The sequence below is a fragment of the Phoenix dactylifera genome, unplaced genomic scaffold (assembly GCF_009389715.1).
Source record: "Phoenix dactylifera cultivar Barhee BC4 unplaced genomic scaffold, palm_55x_up_171113_PBpolish2nd_filt_p 000332F, whole genome shotgun sequence".
In the NCBI taxonomy this organism is placed as follows: Eukaryota; Viridiplantae; Streptophyta; class Magnoliopsida; order Arecales; family Arecaceae; genus Phoenix; species Phoenix dactylifera.
In genome coordinates, this window is record NW_024067795.1 from 142,913 (window position 1) to 168,498 (window position 25,586).

At 40.8% G+C, this 25,586-nt stretch overlaps 1 protein-coding gene across 1 annotated transcript; it reads left to right on the forward strand.

The window, feature by feature from the left end:
• The first annotated feature begins 11,508 nt into the window (after positions 1-11,508).
• On the forward strand, positions 11,509-23,786 carry LOC103698040 (40S ribosomal protein S5-like). The gene is made up of 4 exons (XM_008779992.4): positions 11,509-11,666; positions 21,358-21,629; positions 23,034-23,237; positions 23,451-23,786. Exons 1-4 carry the CDS (start codon positions 11,610-11,612, stop codon positions 23,503-23,505), a joined length of 588 nt encoding a protein of 195 aa, XP_008778214.2. The 5' UTR covers positions 11,509-11,609; the 3' UTR covers positions 23,506-23,786.
• The last annotated feature ends 1,800 nt before the right edge of the window (positions 23,787-25,586 follow it).

Consider the following 25,586-nt stretch of genomic DNA (forward strand, 5'->3'; position numbering starts at 1 on the left):
TCTCCAACGTCGCCCCGATCTGAGTGGGGGCGCACGGTCGCCAACGGACGAGGTCCGTCGTCTCCGGATATCTACATCTCCAACATCGCCCCGATCTGAGTGGGGGCGCACGGTCGCCAACGGACGAGGTCCGTCGTCTCCGGATATCTACATCTCCAACGTCGCCCCGATCTGAGTGGGGGCGCACGGTCGCCAACGGACGAGGTCCGTCGTCTCCGGATATCTACATCTCCAACGTCGCCCCGACCTGAGTGGGGGCGCAGGGTCGCCAACGGACGAGGTCCGTCGTCTCCGGATATCTACATCTCCAACGTCGCCCCGATCTGAGTGGGGGCGCACGGTCGCCAACGGACGAGGTCCGTCGTCTCCGGATATCTACATCTCCAACGTCGCCCCGATCTGAGTGGGGGCGCACGGTCGCCAACGGACAAGGTCCGTCATCTCCGGATATCTACATCTCCAACGTCGCCCCGATCTGAGTGGGGGCGCTGCTGAGTCGACCACAAGCCAAAGAAGGCCGCTGAGTCAACCTGGAGCACTTAACTCCAACTGCATTAGAGGTACATCCTACTTGGCACGTACATCTCTATACATATTTGGCTATATTACAGGATGATCGACGACTGGACTACTTCCTTCGCCCGAGCCAAAAAGCAGCTCGAACTCGGAAGTCGGGGGGTAGTGTTGGGGGGAAAAATGGACCACCCCACAAATACAATTAAAGCACCCAAATCCGACAGCGAGCCGAGCTCATCGGCCAAGCCGAGCTCAGAAGGCCGAGGCCGAGCTCAGAAGGCTGCCGAGGCCGAGCTCCGAAGGCTGCCGAGCACAGAAGGCCGAGCTCATGGGCCGAGCCGAGCTCAGAAGGCTGCCGAGCACAGAAGGCTGCCGAGGCCGAGCTCCGAAGGCTGCCGAGCACAGAAGGCCGAGCTCATAGGCTGAGCCGAGCTCAGAAGGCTGCCGAGGCCGAGCTCCGAAGGCTGCCGAGCACAGAAGGCCGAGCTCATAGGCCGAGCCGAGCTCAGAAGGCTGCCGAGCACAGAAGGCTGCCGAGGCCGAGCTCAGAAGGCTGCCGAGGCCGAGCTCAGAAGGCTGCCGAGCTCAGAAGGCCGAGCACAGAAGGTCTAGCTGACCTCAGAAGGTCGACCTCGTCGTCTGTATGTTGCGGCCATGCCCTACAGCAGCCTCACCGCACCATGCTTTGCTTGCCGACATATCAATCAGGAACCATACCCTGCTACGACTGTCAACGCCTCACCATTCCCAAGAATGTACTGCACTGCGCGCCACAAGCAAGCTCTGACTACACGCCATCTCCTCCCATGATGGGAACGGGCCATCCACGGCAACTCATTACTTCACACGCCCACGTCCAATCGTGACGGTAACCCATTAATTCGCCCAGTCACATCACAGGTAACCCTGCCACTCTCCCTATAAAAAGGGAGGCTTCTTCCTCCCGAGGGGGGACTCCTCCTAACTCTAATTTTCTGGCTTGGACTGCTACATACGAACTACATCTCCTTCTCCAAAATTAAGCCCCCCTCTGACTTAAGCATCGGAGGGCCGGCGCCGGGGAGCCCGGCCACCGGCTTCTTGCAGGTCTCCCGGAGGACGCCGCCCGCCGACGGACCGCCACCCGCCATTCTCGCGCCGGAGCTCCTCCTCCTCAGCCGACGGCCGCCCCCGGGTCCAAATTCCAGCAACAAAAATCATCAATACCCCAATCATGTATATAAACTAAACAAAGCACTTTATGGTCTAAAATAAGCTCCTAGAGCGTGGTATGAAAGACTTAGCAAATTTCTATTAAACCATGAATTCTCTAAAGGAAATGTTGATTCAACACTGTTTTTAAAGAAGAAAAACAAATAAATGTTAGTAGTGCAGATTTATATAGATGATATTATTTTCGGTGCTACTAACAATCACCTCTGCGAAGAATTTGCTGACTTAATGGAGAGTGAATTTGAAATGAGCATGATGGGAGAGCTGAACTATTTTCTCGGGCTCCAAATCAAACAATCTAAAAAGGGGATCTTCATCAATTAAGCTAAATACATTAAGGAGATGCTTAAGAAGTTTGATATGGATGGAAACAAGCCAATCAGCACACCCATGAGCTCATCATGCAAACTAGATAAGGATGAATCAGGTAAATCAATAGATCAAAAGCTGTATAGAGGTATGATAGGCTCTTTACTATATCTTACAGCAAGTAGACCTGATATCATGTTTAGTGTATGCATGTGTGCTAGATATCAATCTAATCCTAAGGAATCACATTTAATTGCAGTTAAGAGAATTTTTAAATACCTAATAGGAACAAAAAATATAGGTTTATGGTACTCTAAAGAATCTAGCATAAACTTAATAGGGTACACAGATTCAAACTTTGCTGGTTGTAAACTTGATAGAAAAAGCACCAGCGGATCATGTCAATTCTTAGGAGAAAATTTAATCTCTTGGTTTAGCAAGAAACAAAACTCGGTTGCACTATCTACGGCAGAAGCCGAATATGTTGCTGCCGGGAGTTGTTGTGCTCAAATCTTGTGGATTAAACAACAACTTGAAGATTATGGCATTAAACAAGATAAAATTCCCATAAACTGTGATAATACAAGTGCCATTAATCTAACTAAAAATTCAATTTAGCATTCAAGAACTAAACACATTGAGATAAGACATCACTTCATAAGAGATCATGTACTGAATGGTGATGTGACACTTCAATTTGTTTGTACTGATGATCAACTTGCTGATATCTTCACAAAACCTTTGAGTGAAGATCGATTTTGCATACTAAGAAGAGGGTTAGGAGTGATTGATCCATTCTAGTGATACTCTCCTCTAGTTCATTGATTTTGAAGATTAGTTTATGTTGGACATAGGATTTCTTATCTATGATCATCAGATCAGTTCTTAAATCCTAGATAAGTCCATAACTCTCTCTTTTGGCACGAAAATAACAAGATTCTTGGTTGTGTGCCAGAGTTCGAGTCGACTCGGATACATTTTAGAGTCGGCTCATGGGTGAGTCGACTCGCGCATATTTGGGAGTCGACTCGCGACATACCGGTGTTAGATGTATGCCCTAGAAGCCAATTTGGCTGACACATTGTTGATTCTAGGGACATAATTTTGTACTTGACTATTTATTATTGAATAAATAAAAGGCATCTTTTCATTCATATTGTTTATGTGTCTATGAATTGTCCAAGAAATTAATAAGATGATGATACATATTCTCAAGAGTTGAGAATTTGAGCTATGTATCATTGGTGATTAATTTCTAAATGCTCCTGATCAATGGATCATCACGAGGACGGTGATCGATCCGATCAGTGCATAGATCACTTTCCTTCTGGATGGACGAGACTTGAGTCCACAGTGTAGGGACACTGAAGTGATAGTGCAGGTACTTGTTAGAGAACAAGGGTACTGAGCGTGACCAAGACAAGAAGTCACTTGGATGTCTATCCACTCGTCAGTGACTTGCTTGATGTTGCAGTAGTGTGACTGGTCCTTTGACCTGCGGTGCTTCGGCTACTCACAGTGAGGTTATTGTAGTTTGACTGCACACATACATGGTCTCTAGCCATATGGGTCCATGCAGTGTAGATTGGCTGCAGTAAGTTCACTGTAGGAGTAGGGTATGCACCTATAAGGAATCTATCGACCTTGATAGAAGAGGAGTGATCCTATGTGATTTGTTAGACTGAGTTCTAAGACCTTGGCCAGGGCAGTAATATAAAGTGGAAAAGGAGTTTTCCACTATCGAACTCAAGTCGAATAAATCTTGACATATGACAGACGATGGGGTTTGACGAGTTGTCCATGACCTCCGTCCTGTAGGGATCCACGATAGTAGGACTGTATCACATGTTAACTGCACCTAGAGGTTCATCATTCCATTCTGCTGGGTAGCCACTACATGCTGCTAGGTGTCACTGGTGGATGGTGGGACTCATAGGGATTATCTTGATGATCGATAAACCCTAACGAGTTGAGTTGGAATCGTTCCAACCCATTGAAAGGAGTTTTCAATGATATTGTGATAGAGATCATAATATATCTCACTACCAGTCAGAATAGAACCTATGGGGTCACACACACTAGAAGTATTGACCGATCCGATGGTTGAAATCGTGATTAGGAATCACAAGTAATCAATTTGATTGATAAGAAGTTGAAGAAGGAACAAAGGGAATTAATTAATTGGACTTAAACACAAATCCTACTTCAGGTAGGATTCCTAGAGTCCTAATTGGATTAGGACTGGGAATCCTACTTGGAGTAGGACTGGAATTCCTACTTGGAATAGGATTCCTACAATCCTAATGAGATTAGAAATTTTGAATTAAAATAGGATTCCTACTTGGAGTAGGATTCCTAGAAATCCTAATTAGATTAGGACTTCGGATTCAAATAGAGTCCTAATTGGATTAGGACTAAAATTAAATATGTCCTAATTTGGATTAGGATTTCTTAAGTCACAATTAATTATTAATCTAATGAATCAATAAGACTCCTAATTGGATTAGGATTGAAGAGTTCAATTGAGTCAAAATTGATTTAAGTTCTAATTGGATTAGGACTTACCTAGATTGGATCCTAATTGGTTCACCCTTGGACTAAGCCTAATTGGATTAAGGCTTGACCACATTAGGGCATTTCAAACCCTACTTAATGTGGATTAGGGTTTACCATGAGGAGGGGGATATGCCCCTCCCTTTTCCATGTGGAGAAGGGAGAAGAGAGCCCCTCTTAGGAAATAACTCTAGGGCTCCTAGATTGTAGGAGCCCTAGATGGTTATAAAAAGGGGCAAAGGGGGCCGGTGCCCTAGATGAGCTCTCCCTCTCCTCTTCCATCACGTGGCCACCCCTCTTCCTTCCTTGGTTCAGCCGCCATCAGCAAAGGGAAAAGAAGAGGAGGCGTCTCCCTCCTCTTGGTCTTCTTCCTTGGCTCCAACGCATGAAAAGAGAAGAAGGCTGCAGGGGCTTTTGATCTTCTTCCCATCTTCATCCTTCTTCTTCCTCCTCTCAAGCACAATCAAGGGTTGATTGAAAGAGAGGAGATCAGCCATCAAAAGAAGTCTTTGCAAGGGAGCTAGCACCCCGGGAAGACAAGAAAGCTTTGATCGGTCCTCTGCCTCGTGTGGATACCCATAGAGGCCGGACGTTTGAACGGCTTCAAACGAACCATCATCCTAAAACCACGAATTCAGATTTGCGGTGATCATCTACCCGCGCAAGGTGAAGATCTGATCTTCCTAATAGTTTTAAAAAGTTTTAATTCTTACCTAATTACGAATGGTCTCGAAACAACGTTCATGCGATGAACGTCGAACCCGTGCATGCCGATTCCGCTGCCATCTGATTTTTGTTTTGAAATATCAGCGGCATGGGCGGGTCCCCAACAACCGGAGTCGACTCGAGGTCGGAAATCCGACTTTTAACCCGAAGCGGAATGTTTTTCTCTTCACTTTTATTTTCAGCCGCCACTATTCAAAAGCCCTAGAGCCATCTCCGACCTCGTCTTTGACCCATTTTAGGTCATCTCCGTCGAGTTTTCTTCCATTTTTCTTGTTCTTCCCCCGTATTTAGGTCAAAAATGCCTAGGAAAGTCGTTGTCCCAAGCCGGAAGAGACCCCTCGCCGCGAGCGGTGCCGAGCGGCGGTCTAAGGCTCGGAACGAACCCGCGAGGCCACCCCCTCCGGTTCCTTCCCCGCCTAGGTCGGTTCCCTCACGTCCGTGCGCCGGAAGGGCAGTCTCCACCGGGAGGAAAGTCGACTTTGACTTCCTCTCCCGGGAAGGGTTCACCCTAGGGCATCGTTTCAGGGCTCAAGGGTTAGAGTTATTCTGTTCATTAGACCTCCCTACTTACCCGGGGTTAGTTAGGGAATTCTATGGGACTGTAGCCCGAGGTAGTGGTGGTATCCAAGAAACCATAGTGGGTGTCCCTGTATTCATCTCGGAGGACTTCATTGCTCGAGTCCTCCATCTCTCGAGTGAGGGGATTGTTCCCACACACCCCTCCGATAGGACAGAGGCCCTTACAGCTATCTTAGGGTGTCCACCTCAGTCCCCCATAGAGGAGGTGTTCGCAAATCAGCTTTCGGCTGAAATGCGGCTTCTCCTAAGTGTCATCTCTAGGACTCTCTTCCCCAAAACGGGTAGGTTTTATTTTATTTCAGAGAGAGACCTAGCACTGATGTTCCACATACTCCAGGACACTCCTATCAACTTTCCTAAACTCATCTACAAATATATCTGTGAACCCCTAGATAAGCCTAGGTTGAGTCTCCCTTACGGTATGCTATTCACTCTCATCTTTAGGGAGTTAGAGGTTCCTATTCCTGAGGGGGAACCCTCTCGCTCACTGCGTCATACAGATCGCATGGGTGAGGGGACTCTCCATCGTATGGGCTTTCATAGAGTTGAGGGAGTCTGGGTACGGAGACCATCCACTATCACACCAACTGACCCTACCACTCACCACTCCCCTAGCCCTGACCATGACATAGCTCCTCCCACCTTTCCTTCCACCTCTGCTCCTACCTATACTGAGCCCTTCACCTCCACTGCCCCACCTTCTCAGCAGTAGCCCCTGGAGGTTTGGATATCTTCTTAGCAGCTCCGAGAGTTGAGGCAGGAGATAGTGAGGGAGCTGAGGGATGATCTCCTGAGAGAGCTACGAGGTTCTCAGACTGCTCCCTCCACAGATTTAGTTCCCTCCTTAGCAGCCGTGACAGAGATGGTTGCAAATCTGAAGGAGGAAATATTCAATGTACGAAGCCTAGTTCAAGCTCAATACTGGAACATGAGTGACGTCAAGGACGACACAAGGGAGATGCGAGACAGCATCAGATATGAGCTAGGCAACTATAGTCAGGGTGCAGAGCGGCTAGCCAATGCGCTGATCTCCAAGCTTGACACCCTCCAAGAAAGTGTGACTCAGCTCACCACGATACAATCTAGTGCCACCTCGGAGATCATCGAGCAGCTAGGGAACATCTCTGAGAGGATAAACTTAGTCATGCAATTGAGTAGATTGAAAACGGGAGCCACATCCTCCACTACAAAGAAAATTAGTGTATTTTTATCTGTTTTTATGATGTACAGTCCCTTGAGGACTCTTTTGATATGTAATCACACTTGTACTCAAATTTGAATTTAATACAATGAGTAGAAATTTCCTTTCAAAATTGTGCATTCTTGAGTTCTTGTACTTTTCTGTGCTTTCTGTCTTTTTGCTATGATGACAAAAAGGGGGAGAAAATATATTGAATTGAAATGTAAAGGGAATCAATAAAAAGAAAATTCTTAAAGCACAAAGTAATTTGTTCTAAGTGGATTCGATACCTCGAGGCTCATTATCTCTCTGTTGGAGCTCCTAAAGAAGTAATCTCCAGAATCTATTCAAGGGATATTCGGAGATTAGTTGAATCATACTCAAGAACAAATTGGCAGATTTTTCCTCTAAAACCAAAAATTTAAGCTCAAAAGCTTCAAGACATTAAAAGAAAATTTAGAGAATCTAAACAAAATTGAATGCATATGTTGAGGGGGAGAATCTGAAATCTTAAGAAAGCAAATTCATTAAACACATATAAGCCAAACAATTGATTGCATGACATGAAGGCTTATATAATTTCAAATGAAAGGGGGAGCTTTAACTTCAGGATTTACTGTTTCACACCTTTCAATTTTGGATAAATTAAATGACTAGACACTTGAATTCATTTCAAAACTTTATTATAAATCTCCTTTTGGTTGAGCAATTTACTTTACAAATACTCAATATTTTGTCATCATCAAAAAGGGAGAGATTGTGGAGTGATTGATTATAACCCTATTTGATTTTGATGAGCTTAAAGCATTTGAGTATATCTTATACTAATAAATTCAATCTAGTGTTTCAGCCAAATATTTGTGAATTTATGTTTAAGTGTCTCTAGCTTTGGTTCAATACATTTTGGCTAAGTATGAAACTCAGTTTGAACCAAAGTCTGAAGCTCGAGTCGACTCCGGAAGATTACGAGTCGACTCCAAGTGTTTCAGAAGCTCTGGCACATGCTCGAGTCAACTCCGGTACACTACGAGTCGACTCCGACTGAGAACTGACAGAAAGACAGAAAGTTGATTTTCAGACCCTGTCAGCGAGTCGACTCCAGAAGGGTTCGAGTCGACTCCGATGGTTGCCGAGTCGACTCCCGACGTTTCCGAGTCGACTCCAAAGGGTAACAGAAGAAAGATAGAACAATGTATTTCAGACCCTGCAACCGAGTCGACCTCAGAAGGTTACGAGTCGACTCCGAAGTTTGGCGAGTCGACTCCTAGTTAAGTACGAGTCGACTCTCAGAGGAAAGCAAGACTAGAAAGCAGTTCAAGCCAAAACACAGAGGATCAGTTTTCGGATTCTGAGAGCCGAGTCGACTCCAACAAAGTGTGAGTCGACTCGAGGCAGTTCAACTCAAAACACAGAGAAACAGTTTTCAGATCCTAAGAGCCGAGCCGACTCCAAGTACTCCCGAGTCGACTTCCAAGTCAGCCGAGTCGACCCCAACAAAATCCGAGTCGACTCCGAGGCAGTTCAACTCCAAACACAGAGGATCAGTTTTCGGGCTCTGAGAGCCGAGTCGACTCCAAGATCATCCGAGTCGACTCGAGAAAGAAATACAGAAAAACAGATCTCTGGAATCCTAAGAACGAGTCATCTCCAGACATTGGCGAGTCGACTCCAGGGTTGGCCGAGTCGACTCCAGAACGGGACAGTACTTTAATTCAAATCCTGAACAGTGGATGAGTTGCAGAGTGTGCAGAACGGCCACAAAAAGGTGTCTAACGGCTAGTTTTCAAAGTGGACTGCTTAAATAGCCAGAGTGAACAGTAGTAGACATCAAGAGCGCTATTCTATTCAAATAAAAAGGAATTTCCACCTACCAAAGGCTCTCAAGAGTAAATACAAGAGAAAGAAGAAAAAAGCGCATTGAACTCCATCCAACAAATATTTTCTTCACATTCAAGGCTCTCCTCTGACATCAGATCATCAGTGCATTCAAAGAGGAGACTCAGAGTTCGAGAAGCCCCTTCTTCCTCTTCCAAAATCTGTTTGAGGGCTTCTAACTCTACATTATTTATATTGTTCATATTTGCTTTTTAAGAAGCTTTTTCTGTACTCTTTACAAACTGTTTTCTTGTTACTTGATTCAATCAGGAGATTGAATCAAGGTTGTTGAGGTTTGTTGGTGAGCCGAAGTTAAAACCAACGGTGTAAGGGTTCGATTGTGATCCCGGAAAAATAATCGGGTGGTTCTAGTCGGTGAGCCTGTGAAAACCGACCGAGTTCGTTGTGATCTCGTGAAAACAACAAGTTGGGTTGTGAACTTGTAAAACAACCGGCTGTAATCCTAGGAATTATAGTGAACTCCCAAGTGAAGCTTGGGGAGTGGACGTAGGAGCAAGGGTTAGCTCCGAACCACTATAAAACCTCTTGTGTTTGTAATTGGTTCATTGTCTCTTCCATCCTCTCCACTCACTACAACTAGTAATCTAATTAATCAGCCTGCAATAATATTAATTAGTTACTCATTAAGTTTTAATTTGCAATTATTACTTAAAACCCAATTCACCTCCCCTCTTGGGTTATCTTCTTGGGCAACACTCAGACTAGGGCACAAATGGTTCAACAAAAATCGGGGCGATCAAATCCAATATTGTTTAGTAGGGGCCAGTATGGGATTGGCAACACTAGATCAGGACCCTTCATCGGAGTCAATTCAAAATCAGCGTGAGGAGTCTCTATTAGATTCAACTATTTCTAGAGAGAATAGAGAGAGAAAGTTTAGTAGAGAGAGAATCTAGAGAGAAAAGATGGAGAAGAGAGAGAATCTCAGTCCAATTCAATTAGGGGTCTGGTTTTGGTTGTCAACAGCATGGGTCAACCTCGATCAATCAGCATGTCTGGCCATGGATCAAGACAGAGAAAAGCTAATGAGAGAGAAGGGAGGAGAGAGAAAGAAGAGAGAGACCCCTCTCTTCTTATTCTCCAAAAGAGAGGATCTGTCCCTCCTTTCTCTTTGATCGGACTCAAGGGCGACGGTGGTGGCCAGCCTCGATGGCGGTAGGAGGTAGTAAGGCTCGGCCAATAGGCAGTCGATGGCCGGCGGCTGGCAGTGCAAAAGACAAAGTCAAAATAAGGGTATCGAAGTCTTCATCATTTTTGGCTATTGGCCACATATCGACGGCCATTGCTTGAACAAGAAAGGTCGGTGGGCGGTGGTTCGATCGGGGACCATGGAAGATGGAGAGGAAGACCAATCAGAAGTTGCTTGTGCTTACCTGGCTTCCAGCGACGGTTGGCGACGGTAACGACATTGACATAGGTTATGGCCACAGAGGACATTGAAGAGGAATTTGGCAATAGCTCGATCGGGGATCAAGTTCCTCGATGTGTGGTGGAAGAGGGATGAGGGGGGAGCTCTAAATAGTAGTGGAGAAAAGCTAGAATCCGGCTCTTGGTCGGATTCCTTCCCATGAGGTCGGGAGGAAGAAGACTTCAGACTCTTCTCTCTCTTTTTTTTGGGCCGAAGCAATTGGGCCAAACCAAACTTCTAGGTCTGTCAAATGGACTTGGCCCAGTTTGGTTCCAGGCTTTAAAAGGCCTGGGTATTACATTAGCCAATTTCAAATAAAAGAACACCTTAATTGGATGGTGTACAAGTAAGTTAGCTTGACACTTGATTTGGTTTTCTAATGTAGTATATCTCACTTCTGGATTCTATCCAGTTCTTTATAATAGCTACAGTAGTCCACATCGAGTTTGGTGATTCTCTTAGATCACTTTTATCATTTTTTTTAAGTTGAGGCTTTGATTAAATGTGAACTATGTTCATATCAGTCAACAATATTACTTTCATTATATAATCATCCAACCTTATCCAATGATCTTGGATCTGTTTTATGGATGCACAATCACCAACTACCTTAGATGTTCCCTTTTCCATTGCACAACTTTCAACAAAAATTAAAGTATTTATTTTACTTGAGCCCCTCAAATATGCATATATGTGTATCTCGATTAATTTTTCTTGCTATATCACTAACTTTAGCAGTTCTTACAGCTCGTTTTGTATAACATTTTTTTTTATTTTTTATTTTTTATTTTTACTTGTTATTTATCTCATTATTCATATTTTATAGAAATATATGATGAAGAATACTTTTTTTTATTGGGCCCAAACCTAAATGCCTTTTGACCTGGACTCGAGTGTGTTGGGTGGGGTTTGGGTCATGCTGGAACCAACCTGGCTTGAATGACCCTGTTGGTCAGTGGATGGGATCTGGGCCCAAGTTCATGACCGAACGCAAACCAGGTTAGATCTGGTTCATGATTGACCCGGTCGCTACCAAGCCCCGTTGCAACCATGGTGAAAACCCTAACCTCCGGTGATGCGATCACAACCCTCCATCAGATACACCCCCTATAAAACTCGGAACGCCCCCTGCTTTAAGCATCGAGCTGCTAGGGTTTTTCCGCGCGCCCTTTTGATTGCTTCTCTCGTCCGATCTCCCTTTGCCCTCGCGAGCTCCACTCGGTGGCGCTCATGGCGGTGGAACAGGAGGTGAAGCTCTTCAATCGCTGGTCCTTCGAGGAAGTCCAGGTCGCTACCTTCGCCGCTTCTCCCTGTTTTCCGCTTCATCGTTTCATCGATTGGATGCTGGAGTTTCTAGCGTTCATTTAGAGCATAATGACTCAACCGATCAATCTCCCTGTAGCAATTTGTTTTCAGTTTTTTTGTTTCGATTCGCTTTCTCTTCCTCATCACGCAAGCACTTGTTCGGTTAATTATCATGTGTCATCTTAGCTTGAAAAATCTCTGGGTCTATAATGAATCTGACATTTGATAGGTTCTCGAGGATGATGGATTCTGACGGATAAATATTTTATTTTTTCGCCTGAATTCTTGATATCCTGTGATTTTAACTTGTTTACTATTTATCTTATTGGAAATATATCTTTATGTATTATTTTTTTCACTTTAGTTTCTTGTATTTTGAATTCTATAGATGTGGACTTTGGTTTTGTCGCAATACTTGAGTTATACAACTGATGTTACAACATGTTTGAGGGTGAGCTTTTGGGGGCAACAATAAGATTGCTTCATTTTTGTGAGACCCAAGCCTTTCGACCTCACGTGTGTCGCACGTGAGGGCACACGATAAAGGGGGATTCATCGTGATCGCCCGAGGAAGACGGGAACCCCTATTTTTTTAGGGCTTCTTCCTCCTTCCATTGAGGCCATCCGAGGAAGAGCCGCCATGCCCGAGTTCCCCTTGGGTTGGAGCTTCTTCTTCCTCGCGTTGCCGCCCGAGAGAGAGGGAGAGAGAGAGAGAAGCCGCGACACGGGTGACCCTTTTCCTTTGTTTGCCGCTGGAAAGAAGTCGCCGGATCTTCACCGGGGCTGAGGTAAGGGTTTTTAGCCTTCACCTCTTTGTTATACTATTTGAAAAAAAAAGAAAGAAAGAAAGAAGAGAGGGAAGAAGGAGAAGGCCGACTGTCGCGGGCTCTTCTTCTTCTCTCGTGCGCATGCCTCCTCCGTCGGAAGAAGGAGAGGGCCGGCCGCCGTGGGTGCCGCCAGCCTCAACTTGGCCTCTCCCGAGCTCGCCGTCCGCCCTTCGCAGGAGAAGAAAGAAAGGGGCGGAAGGAGAGGAAGTCAGGTGAAGAGAAGAGGAGGAGAAAGAAAAAGAAAGAAGAAAGAAAGGGGGGGAAGGAGAGGAAGTCAGGTGAAGAGAAGAGGAGGAGAAAGAAAAAGAAAGAAGAAAGAAAGGGGGGAAGGAAGAGAGGAGTCGGGAGAAGGTTCTAGAGAGGAAGAGAAGAAAAGAAAAGAAAAAGAAAGGAAAAGGAAAGAAAAGAAAAGGAAAGAAAAGAAAAGGAGGAAAAAGAAAGAAATTAAGATATGAACGATATTTGGTTTTGACACTGTATGTTTTCATGGCTGAAAAATGAAATAGAGAACTAATTGAACTTTGATCTGGTTATGTTGAGGACCCCGCAAATGGGGGCAGATACGTTGGCAATTGACTGTCCTAAAGGACTCACCGCAAGAAGATTAGTCGGTGTTTATGACCCTGCCATAGAGAACATGTGGTCATAGTCCAGGATCGATAAGATAAATTGAATATGTGAAAGAATCTCGAAACCGTGAAAAGAATCTTAAGAATTTAAGAAATATTTGACTTGTACCTTAGAACTGCATATATATTTATTTTCTACATATTGTTGCTTGATTTATCTAGCTAGAGTGTTCATTACTTACTGGGCTGTTTAGCTCATTATAAAATTTATTGATGTTTTATAGATTTCAAAAACTAGTCTATTGGGGTTCCAAAATGGGAGAGCAACTAGAAGGATTGTGGCGCAAGTTATCTTAGATTAGGATTATTTAAGTTGAACTGTTATCTTAGATTGTTGGACATTGCAAGGTTTTGTTATTTTAAGAACTAAGTGTTGCATGCTAATAAATATTGTTCCGCTGTGTATTTAGAACTCTGAGACTTTATGACTTGAGTTAGTCAATGGAATAAGATTGCATTTATGTAGTTGAATTATTTTCAGATTTATATAATTGAGATGTTGGTTAAGATGCCTTGCATGCTCGTGGGGAGAGTTTTCTACGGGTGTGCGGCGGTTGGCGCGACCCCCGGCTCGCGATCTCGGGTCGGAGGCGTGACAACTTTTGTGGTATCAGAGCTTCGGTTTAAGATTACTAAGGAATCATGATTAGTCATATCAAAACTTAGCTTGTAGGATTCGTAGAATTTGTCAGAAAGTTTGAGAGATGGGGCAAGAAGACAAATATCTTTATTTACTTTTGTTAGTGGTAAATTTGTGTTATCTTATCTGAATTTTGTGATGCTGAAATCAGAATGCTAGGTAACTGTGTTTATAGCCGAAGTATGAATAAGCTTATTTGAGAGTTTTCTTGGTGGTGTAATTTGTATTCCAAGTTATGATTAATTGGATTTTGACTAAGTTAAGTGAAAGAGTATTAGTCATGGAATATTATCGTGCAATGTAAGTATTTTGGAAGTTCAAAAGTGATATCGGATACTGTGATGTTACTTCTAGCTTGAAGTTAATTAATTTGGTGACAAGTTAAGGTTCACATATGAAATGTTGTTTAACGTTTGGGCTAAAAATATATTTGATGATATTCATTGAAATATTCTTCGAGGATTGAAAACTGTATGTGGATCATGTATGAAACCCCTGTTTAGATGGAGAATATATTTGGGATGAAATTCTAGAATTATTCTTTGGCTTTGCCGAGAATTTGAAATTTTAGATCTTTTCAAATTACAATGTAGATTGGGATTTTGATTGGAAGTGATTTAGTAAATTATGAGAATATTGGTTGTTTAAATTATTTAAGATGATCAACGATATTAACTTTGTGATTGGAAAATATTTTCTAATGGGTTTTCCTGTTAAGGAGAATTTCATTGTCAAAGAAAAGAATAGTATTTTTGATTTTGACTGATATGGATATTATCATGTTATTAGTAGGTTCTTCTATCTGCTGTGAAAAAAAGAGAGAGAAATATGGCATCCCAAGTCTAGGATTAATTAGCTGATCTTGGATTTGGAATGTTTTAGCATAGATCTCTTTTCTCTTAAATTTGTGTGCTCGAGGTAAATTAAGGGACGAGAATCAAAGGTTTCTTTTTGGGCTTTACTTGAAAATTAAAATTTTGGATCTCTTTAGTTCATAATACAAGGTAGTATTTTGATCAAGAATTATTAGCGAATCCAAAGGATTTTGGTGGTTTAAATCAGAGTGCGCAGCGAAAGCATAGTGGTTTTAATTATTTTTCTAAGTTGGTCAGAAGTATTATCTCTTTAATTCAGCAAGATTTAATAACAATAGACTTGATTTGATTCTGAATTTTTGGATGTCGCTGCACTATCTTAAGTTCTCTAATTTTATGTCGTGCTAAGAAAATTCTTAACATCTTGAGACTAGAATTAATGGATCATTAATTTTGATCTTGGACCTAGAATATTTTGGTGTATACCTCTTTCCTTCTAAATTCGAAGCTTGTACTTCAATTTATATCAACCCTCTATTTGATTGAAACAGATTGAGGTTATCTATCGATCTTGATAAATATTCTACTAAGGGTGGATTAGAGTTGTTTATGACCTAATCTTGTGATAGATCGATTAATTAAGAGCAGTTGATATTTTGACAAAGAAATTTGATGTTCTTATTCAAAATTAAGACGTTGATTTTTATTTATGAGAGAGAAGTTTGATTTACATCATCTACAAAAAGAACCAAATTTGGGGGTATTGGACCTTATTCTTATGATAAGATGAAGTTGTATTGATAAGTAGAATTATTGGAAGACTTGAGTTAATCTTCTAGCAGAGAAGAATGTTGTTGATTCTATGAATAATCTGGAGATAGCTATGTAATTTTCACCCATGGATTTTCTATTGTTGACAGTGCTTGGGAGAATCTTGGGCATCCTAAATTTAGCATTAACGGATTGATGGTTACTTGGTTGGACTTAGATTTGGAATACTTTAACATGGATCTCCTATTCCTAATTCTGACGTTATTAATCTATCGATTTGAAAGGGGCTTGAGGTTTTTCTAAGACACAGGTTGATCATTATATCATGGGGGAAAAAAATGAGGAGCATTTGATGCTAAAGCTTTCTCCTAATTACATTTAACCGATTAAATTTCTATGTAGAATTAATCAAGACAATTAATTTCTTCGGAAAAAGAATTATGGCATTTTAATCCAAGGCTGAAGGTTAGTCTTATTTTGAAAGAGATCAAAAGAACTTGGTATGAATCATAGATGGAAAGGATTAAGTTTTGAGATGCCATAATTTTGCCAAAATCTTGTGAGGTTGCATTTCGAGATGGGGATTATTTAGAAGCTCGTGAATGATATGATATTTCCATACTTTCAAAATTTGAAGCCTTAAGTGAGTTAATTTCAAGGACGAAATTATTTTAAGGGAGGAAGAATGTGAGACCCAAGCCTTTCGGCCTCACGTGTGTCGCACGTGAGGGCACACGATGAAGGGGGATTCATCGCGATCGCCCGAGGAAGACGGGAACCCCTATTTTTTTAGGGCTTCTTCCTCTTTCCATTGAGGCCATCCGAGGAAGAGCCGCCATGCCTGAGTTCCCCTCAGGTTGGAGCTTCTTCTTCCTTGTGTTGCCGCTCGAGAGAGAGAGAGAGGCCACAGCACGGGTGACCCTTTTCCTCCGTTTGCTGCCGGAAAGAAGTCGGCGGATCTTCGCCGGGGTTGGGGTAAGGATTTTTAGCCTTCACCTCTTTGTTATACCATTTGAAAAAGAAAGAAAGAAAAAAAGAGGGAAGAAGGAGAAGGCCGACCGCCGCGGGCTCTTCTTCTTCTCCTGTGCGCATGCCCCCTCCATGGGAAGAAGGAGAGGGCCGGCTTCCGTGGGAGCCGCCGGCCTCGACTTGGCCTTTCCCGATCTCGCCGACCGCCCTTTGCGGGAGAAGAAAGAAGAAGAAAGAAAGGGGGGGAAGGAGAGGAAGTCAGGTGAAGAGAAGAGGAGGAGAAAGAAAAAGAAAGAAGAAAGAAAGGGGGGAAGGAAGAGAGGAGTTGGGAGAAGGTTCTAGAGAAGAAGAGAAGAAAAGAAAAAGAAAGGAAAAGGAAAGAAAAGAAAAGAAGGAAAAATAAAGAAATTAAGATATGAACGATATTTGATTTTGACAATGCATGTTTTCATGGCTGAAAAATGAAATAGAGAACTAATAGAACTTCAACTTGGTTATGTTGAGGACCCTGCCTATGGGGGCAGATACGTTGGCAATTGACTATCCTAAAGGACTTATCGCAAGAAGATTAGTTGATGTTTATGACCCTAACACAGAGAACATGTGGTCATAGTCTAGGATCGATAAGATAAATTGAATATGTGAAAGAATCTCGAAATTGTGAAAATAATCTTAAGAATTTAAGAAATATTTGACGTGTACCCTGGAACTGCATATGTATTTCTATATGTTGTTACTTGATTTATCTAGCTAGAGTGTTCATTACTTACTGGGCTGTTTAGCTCATTATAAAATTTCTTGATGTCTTACAGATTCCGAAAACTAGTCTATTGGGGTTCCAAAATGGGAGAGCCACTAGAAGGATTGTGGCACAAGTTATCTTAGATTAGGGTTATTTAAGTTGAACTGTTATCTTGGACATTCATTATGATTGTTGGACATTGCAAGGTTTTGTTATTTTAAGAACTAAGTGTTGCATGCTGGTAAATTATTGTTCCGCTGCGTATTTAGAACTGTGAGACTTTATGGTTTGAGTTAGTCAATGGAATAAGATTGCATTTATGTAGTTGAATTATTTTCAGATTTATATAATTGAGATGTTGGTTAAGATGCTTTGCATGCTCGTGGGGAGAGTTTCCTACGGGTGTGGGGCGTTGGCGCGACCTCCGGCTCGCAATCTCGGGTCGGGGGCGTGGCAACTTTTGTGGTATCAGTGCTTAGGTTTAAGATTACTAGGGAATCATGATTAGTCATATCAAAGCTAAGCTTTTAGGATTCTTAGAATTTGTCGGAAAGTTTGAGAGATGGGGCAAGAAGACAAATATCTTTGTTTACTTTTTGTTAGTAGTAAATTTGTGTTATCTTATCTGGATTGTGTTTGATTGCTTTGATATTGTACCTTTCGGTTTGAAACACTGAACATAATGTGAGAAAAGATAATAACTTGAAATAGATTTAGACTCGCAGTCGGGCTATGCTGCGGATCCTACCAATGGGGGCTAATACATTGGTACCACAAGAAGATTAGTCGGTGATATGATCCTGCAATTGGGAACATGTGGTCATAGTTCATGGCTGTTGAGTTGAATCTGATAAATTGAAAGAAATTAAGCTCTCAAACTTTCCGACAAATTCTAAGAATCCTAAAAGCTAAGCTTTGATATGACTAATCATGATTCCTTCGTAATCTTAAATCTAAGCTCTGATACCACAAAAGTTGTCACGTCCCTGATCCGAGATCGCGAGCCGAGGGTCGCGCTATCCGCCGCACACCTATAGAAAACTTTTTCCACGAGCATGCAAGGCATCTTAACTAACATCTCAATTATATAAATCTGAAAATAATTCAACTACGTAAATGCAATCTTATTTCATTGATTATAACTCAAGTCATAAAGTCTCACAGTTCTATATACGCAGCGGAACAATAATTTACCAGCATTCAACACTTAGTTTTTAAAATAACAAAACCTTGCAATGTCCAACAATCATAATGAATGTCCAAGATAACATTTCAACTTAAATAATCCTAATCTAAGATAACTTGCGCCACAATCCTTCTAGTCGCTCTCCTATTTTGGAACCCCAATAGACTAGTTTTTGGAATCTGTAAAATACCAAAAAAAATTATAATGAGCTAAACAGCCCAATAAGTAATGAACACTCTAGCTAGATAAATCAAGCAACAATATGTAGAAAATAAATATATATGCAGTTCCAAGGTACAAATCAAATATTTCTTAAATTCTTAAGATTCTTTTGACGGTTTCGAGATTCTTTCACATGTTCAATTCATCTTGTCGATCCTGACCACATGTTCCCTGTGGTAGGGTCATAAACACCGACTAATCTTCTTGCGGGGAGTCCTTTAGGACAGTCAATTACCAACGTATCTACCCCCATTGGCGGGGTCCTTAACATAGCTAGGTCGAAGTTCAATTAGTTCTCTATTTCATTTTTCAGTCATGAAAACATGCAGTATTAAAATCAAATATCGTTTATATCTTAATTTTTTTTAATTTGTCAGATTCAACTCAACAGTCATGAACTATGACCACATGTTCCCTGTGGTAGGGTCATATCACCGACTAATTTTCTTGCAGTACCAATGTATTAGCCCCCATTGGCAGGGTTCTCAACATAGCCCGACTGCGAGTCTGAATCTATTTTAAGTTATTATCTTTTCTCACGTTATGTTCAGTGTTTCAAACTGAAAGGTACAATGTCAGAGCAAGTAAACACAATCCAAATCAGAAGTAAATACATTCAATCAAAGTCATACAATATTCTAAAAATATTCATATAACCCATGCATCAAATTTGTAAATCAAGAATAACTCGACTCGAAAAAATATTTATAACATGCCGATAAAACTAGAAAAAGGTTACATTACTTACTTTGCGAGCGCGATCCACAACAAATCCAATTAATTATGCAAATTCCTTGCAGAATCTAATATCCAAAAATCATATTATGTGAGGACCCGTGCGGGCTTGTGTTTAATCCCACATTGATTTTTCGTTAGGTAGATCTTGGGTACTTATACAGGATCAAAGAACCTAAATAATACCTTCTGGCTAGCCATTTTGGGTGAGATCTTGGGTTGTTACAAATGATATCAGAGCGGACTCGGCCCATAACCTATGTGGACTAGGGGACACTGCAGCACGGATCCATTGGGGCTGACCACGGGTCAATCGTGGTGTTTGTGATTAGATTTGAATAAATTTGAATTCTTAGCCTGATGAGGACGTCAGGGCTTGAACGGGAGGAGTATGTGAGGACCCGTGTGGGCGTGTGTTTAGTCCCACATCGGTTATTCGCTGAGTAGATCTTGGGTACTTATACAGGATCAAGGAATCCAAATAATACATTTTGGCTAGCCATTTTGGGTGAGGTCTTGGGTTCTTACAATTTTGAAATGGAGGTCATGGGTTTGAAACACCAAAATAGCCTATCGGCACGGCGGGGCAAGGATGCATATATCTGACCTCCCCAGACCTTAGCAGTGGCTGGAACCTTGTGCACGTGGCCGCCCGTTACAAGATATTTGCTATGCGTTATGTGGTCTAATGTCTGGATTTCAAGCAGATCTGAAATTTTCTTAAGGTCAAAAGACGCTGGGAGTTGAAATACTGGAGTTCTTGATGTTTATGATGCGGAAATTAAGGGATAGAAGCTTGATGGGGTATATGAGCCCACTTTGATGTGGGTGATGATGATTTTGGAGAAATAAGATTCAGTACAAAATTGATTATTGGATACGAACATGCATGATGCTGCCTGATACGTACCTGATATGTTCTATGCATATGTACTTTTGTTGTACAAAATGCATTCTGTAAGGGTAGGATATGTCTTAAACTTCGAAGGTTGCAATCTATGTTCTTTTTAGATTCTTTGTTCTTGGCATTTTTAATTCTTGAAGTACTATGTTCTGAGTTTTTTCCTCTGCATGATTTCTTTCCCCTTTTTCCTAGAAGCTTTTATGTTCTAAGCCATTTAATGTGAAAGATAACTTATTTGTTAATGAATACGCGATAAGTTACAATTACTTAATTTTGATAAATTAAAAAAAGTATGGTCAGATGTATATAAGTGATGTATAGGCAGATGTATATAAGTGACTATATGTGTAGTAACATATAATTATCCACTGTTATATACTTGTCATTTTAGCATCATAGTTTTTAGGGATTACACTTTAACATGTCCATATTGTATTGTAAATATTTCTTGCATAGTTTTGGGAACTAGCTCATACAATTTAGACCTAGGTACATGACTGGATAGTTTTATATTTAATGGACTTGGGGCTGTTTTGTTAACAGAAAACAGAAACAGATATCAAAGTTGATCTAGGGAAGTAGGGACTAAGAGTGAGACAGAATGATTTCTCTTATTTTTCATTTATTCTTTTAATTTGGCTCCCTTATAGGACAGGTTATTTATTCTTGATGACTCCCTAAATGTAGAATTCCATATAATATCTCTCCAATTAACATCAAATTAAGAAATAAATATTTTAGAATTAAGAAATAAATACTTATATTGTAACTTCTTGAGTCATCTGATGTCTAAGTGAAATGGCAGACAAGAACAAATCGTGAAACCGCAAAATGACAGTCAGTTTTTAAATGCATCTTGGAAAGATGAAAACAGATAATAAATCGAAATTCTAACCATGAAAGATTCATTAGAATAAGTTCAGGGCATGAATGGTGTCATTGATAATGGTCTGTATCATGCATCTAAATTTTGTAGTGTAATTACTCATAGCTTTTGATATCTCTATCACTTCTATCATTTTAGAAGCGCATGCACTGTTATAAATGTGCAATGCTGATGACTGATCGTGATTTATTTTTATTGATATTATCAATGTTGATTTGGAGCTGAGTTTCTGTTTTATCATATTATTGAAATTATTGTATCTGCTGGTCCTTGAGCGATGTGTAGTGGAGCCCTAACATGTCTTAGTTACTAAGATAGTAGTCACTATTCTCTGTGACAAATTTCAGGTCAGTGATATTTCACTCAATGACTACATTGCTGTGACTCCTGCCAAACATGCTACCTATCTTCCACATACTGCTGGACGTTACGCAGTCAAAAGGTTCTGCAAGGCTCAATGCCCAATTGTTGAGAGACTGACCAATTCACTGATGATGCATGGCCGCAACAATGGGAAGAAACTGATGGCTGTTCGCATTGTCAAACATGCAATGGAGATCATTTATCTGCTTACTGATGCAAACCCAATCCAAGTAATTGTGGATGCTATCATCAACAGGTGAAAACTTGACATACAATTTTCTTGAGAGTAAAAGTAATTTTGATCAAATAGCCATGTGAGTTGAGCTGTGGTGTACTATTTAGCATTGTTTATGAGTTATGAGTAGTGAGTAGAAAGTAAAGACAAACAGTTTTATGCTATACATTTTGTCAAATAACTCTCCTCAATAAAGCTGGATATCAAATGCATCTCTGAAACTAGAACTATGACTAGAATATGTTCAACATTATCTTTAGCCTTAAGCACAATGGATGCCGTTCTTCTGATTATATAAATAACAAGCCCCATCATCTTCTGTTGGTTGCTTGCAAATCCAAGTGTATGTATATGGCAGGCAACATGTTCTTTCCTGTTTCTTCAGATATCTAGTATTGTAGAGCCTTGTTAGATATCATATATATTTGCAAGAAAACTCTAGTGGCATTTAACCCATAGACATGTATTCTCAATGTGCAATCCTCGAGGATCCAAAACATGTTTTGATCTCTTGTTGTTCAAGAATGTGAGAAAATGACTTAATTAGGTTGCTTGAAAACATTGTTACACATTTGCATAGTTCATCTATTTAGTTTGAATACAGGTTTAAGAAGCCTTGGCAGAGTTTAAACATGTAATTCTGTAAAATAAACTGATAAAGACATGAAGTCCATTCTATTTTGTGTGCTATATGTGCTCTGCTTCAAATCTTGGTAGCTTTTTCCCCCTAGAAAAAAACCTTTTTTCTCTTCACTTATTGTGTTAGGATGATCATGAGATTTCTCTCCATAGTTTGATTCTTGGAGAGCAATGGCCTTTTCGATCATCATCATCAATAAGTCTTCCTCAGCTGAGAGGAAACTCTTTACATGGTATTCTGTCTCTGTGAAGTTACCTATAAGTTTTCCTTATAACTTGAGTGTGACAAGCAACTATCTTCTGTAAGAAAATTGCATGTGATAGCTGCCTGAATCATCTTTGATATCCTAAACTGTGGTAAACGGAGATTTAGGTATATGATAAAAAAAAGATTTAGGAATGGTCCTCAAATTGTATGATACTGTATCCTAATTGAAGCTAATACATTAGGTCACCGTGAGTGTTTATCAAGAATTGTGTTTGATAAGTTGTAGGGCACTGGATCTTTTGAGAATCCAACTACTTTGTTGTTTTCTGTGTATAAGGTTTGTAAATCTATCTTCATCTTGTTGTAGCCATAATGTGCTGAACAGTTGGTGTCTTTTTTTCCCTTTTCTTTCTCATATCTCATGCATCTAACTTTGAAACTGCTTAATATGGTATGACCCTACAGAGACTTAAATGTCCATACCATAAATTATTTTCCTGATTTCTTTAATTTCTGATTTTTTTTCAATTGGTTTATGCCAAGTGATTTTTCTTGTTAAAGAAAATTCTACTGTTTAGTGGGCCAAGAGAGGATGCAACTCGGATTGGTTCTGCTGGTGTCGTTAGACGTCAGGCAGTTGATATTTCCCCGTTGAGACGGGTCAACCAGGCAATATACCTTCTCACAACAGGTGCTCGGGAGAGTGCTTTCAGAAACATCAAAACCATTGCTGAATGCCTTGCCGATGAACTAGTTAATGCAGCGAAGAGTTCTTCCAACAGGTTTGTGTTCCTTAAACCATTTCTTTTCCCATCTATTTACTTTTTTGTCTATTCTTTTGTGTCATTTCCTAAACAAAATTTTGAGGGGGGAAAACTTAGCAGGTGATTTTATGTTTTGTGGGCTGTTTGGGCAGTGGTGAATGCAGTGGGAAAATGAGTATCATCGTTTTATGTTTGTAGAAATATCATTATTTCATGCTTGCTTTTTGACAGCTACGCTATCAAGAAGAAGGACGAGATTGAACGTGTTGCCATGCACAACCGTTGAGTTCATTTTATACACTGAGGGAAAATTTTGGAGTCAAGGCTGCAAACAATTTTTTTTTCATCATTTTTAAATTTATTTTGGATCTGTTATAGTTGGTGAGTTGGTTATGCTTTCTTCATTTTGTTGTTTTGTCTAGTGGCTGTACTTTGGAATTATTTTTGGATTTTTAATCCTCTTTCGGTTTGGCCGTTACTGCTTTTTTTTTGTTTTTCCAGACACGTTTGTGCTCCTTTTGCGTGCTTTGGCACAGACTAAGATCTAACTGAAAGAACTGCCACTTATTCTGTGGTGCTATTCCAAAAATTAGAGGAGGATGAGCTTGAGGCAAGTCATAGCTGTACGTTCTTGTTGCCTTCATATGATTATGATGGTTCAAATAAAATGCTCATGTTAACTCATCTAGTTGTAAAACAGTAACAAAGAATAGGAAGGCAGTAAATTTTGAGGGAATAGGAAGTTATATAACGAGTTCATAAGGGATTAATTTATTTTGCTGGATAGGAACGTTTTGGTGTTCAATTGGAGGGGGAATGAGAGGAAATAAAGTATATGTAATGTACATTGGATTTTGAGTTGATCTGGATTTTATTACAAGGATAAAATTGATCTTATATTATTTTGTACATTTAGAAAGAAGGTAAGGGTAAAAAAGTATCTGGAGTGATAATATGAAAATTGGGGAGAATGTGTTTATTCAATTATGTGCAATAAATCTATTCGAGCATAGGGTTGCAATAAGTTTTCTTTGTAGATTTACAAAGTGGGTAGGGGTGAAAGTGCCGAGCTAATCTTGTCGTTATCGCCTTTATTATTTGAGACTTGAGTAGATTGAGGCAAAGCTCGCAGAGAGGGACCTTTTCAGTCAGAGATCGATAGAATGGAAACGGGCCCTTTTGGCTTGAAGGATGAGCTCAAATTGTGAGAGGTAATGCTATTGGTTTTACCACCATTGTGACGGATTCAAACAGCCTTCGAACGGAAATAAAGCAGCTTATACTCTCCTGTTGTAAATGAAAAATGTGTTGTAGATTTGAACAAAAATGTGTTCTCTCAACGAAACAAATGGAAACATAGGCCATAATGCTGCTTTTTCTTGTGAGAGATTTGGATTTTAAATTGTTACCAAGAATAATGATATATGGTGAATCAAATTTTGTGAATATTGAGACAGCACGGGTCTTTTTTTTTTTCATATGGCCGCTTATTCGTGTTTTAGGGCGCAACATAGAATTAACTTGTTATTTGCCGTTGTTATTTACCTGTGATTTGTAAAATTGTTTTAGCGTGTGCACAGTGTTGGGAGATTAAGATGCTAACTTGGCCGTGCATATCTGTAAATGCTTTGCCATTGCATACTGTCTTCCTTCTATCCACGTCTGCATGCACGCTAGATTTGATGCCTGCTACCAATTAGCTGATTCATTGGTATCCTGCAATGATGAATTCAAATGCTTCTCATCATTCAAATGGAGCTTTGGAACTTTGGATACGAATAAGTTTTTGCTAGTGTTTTATGTTCTGATCTTCCTGTTGTTATTCCCTCAATTCTTCTATGTGGAAGTCAGTCACTCTTGGTGTGACATGCAAACGATGATGGTTGTGGAGTTCTCATGGCTGTTAATGTGGGTTGCTGCAGTTCAGGTTTGATCGGCCACGCTGCAACTGACCTTCATGGCCTGATCGGGTTGGGTGGCAATGGGTTGGGTTGGGTTAAATAAAAGGATGACATTCAAAAGTGGACCTTTAGCCGACTTGACCCAACATCTTGTTAAAATCCTTCTTTCTCTGGGCCCATGGGTTTTATAAGTATTACTGGTTTACTTCCGAAATAATTTAAATAACTAGGAAAAAGTTCTTGTCCAAGATCACGTGCCAATCGTAATCTACAAAGTTTCAATCCAAAGTAGAACTCTACTCTCGCGACCTGAGTTGGATCAAATTTTAAATCCATTCCAGGTTCAGCTTAAAAAAAAAATTGACATTTACCTATAACGGTAACTAGAAATGCTTGACCGAAAGACTAACCTAAATGGGAACGAGTTGCTTGCCGCCCGATTGGCATCCACACTTTCTTAGAATCA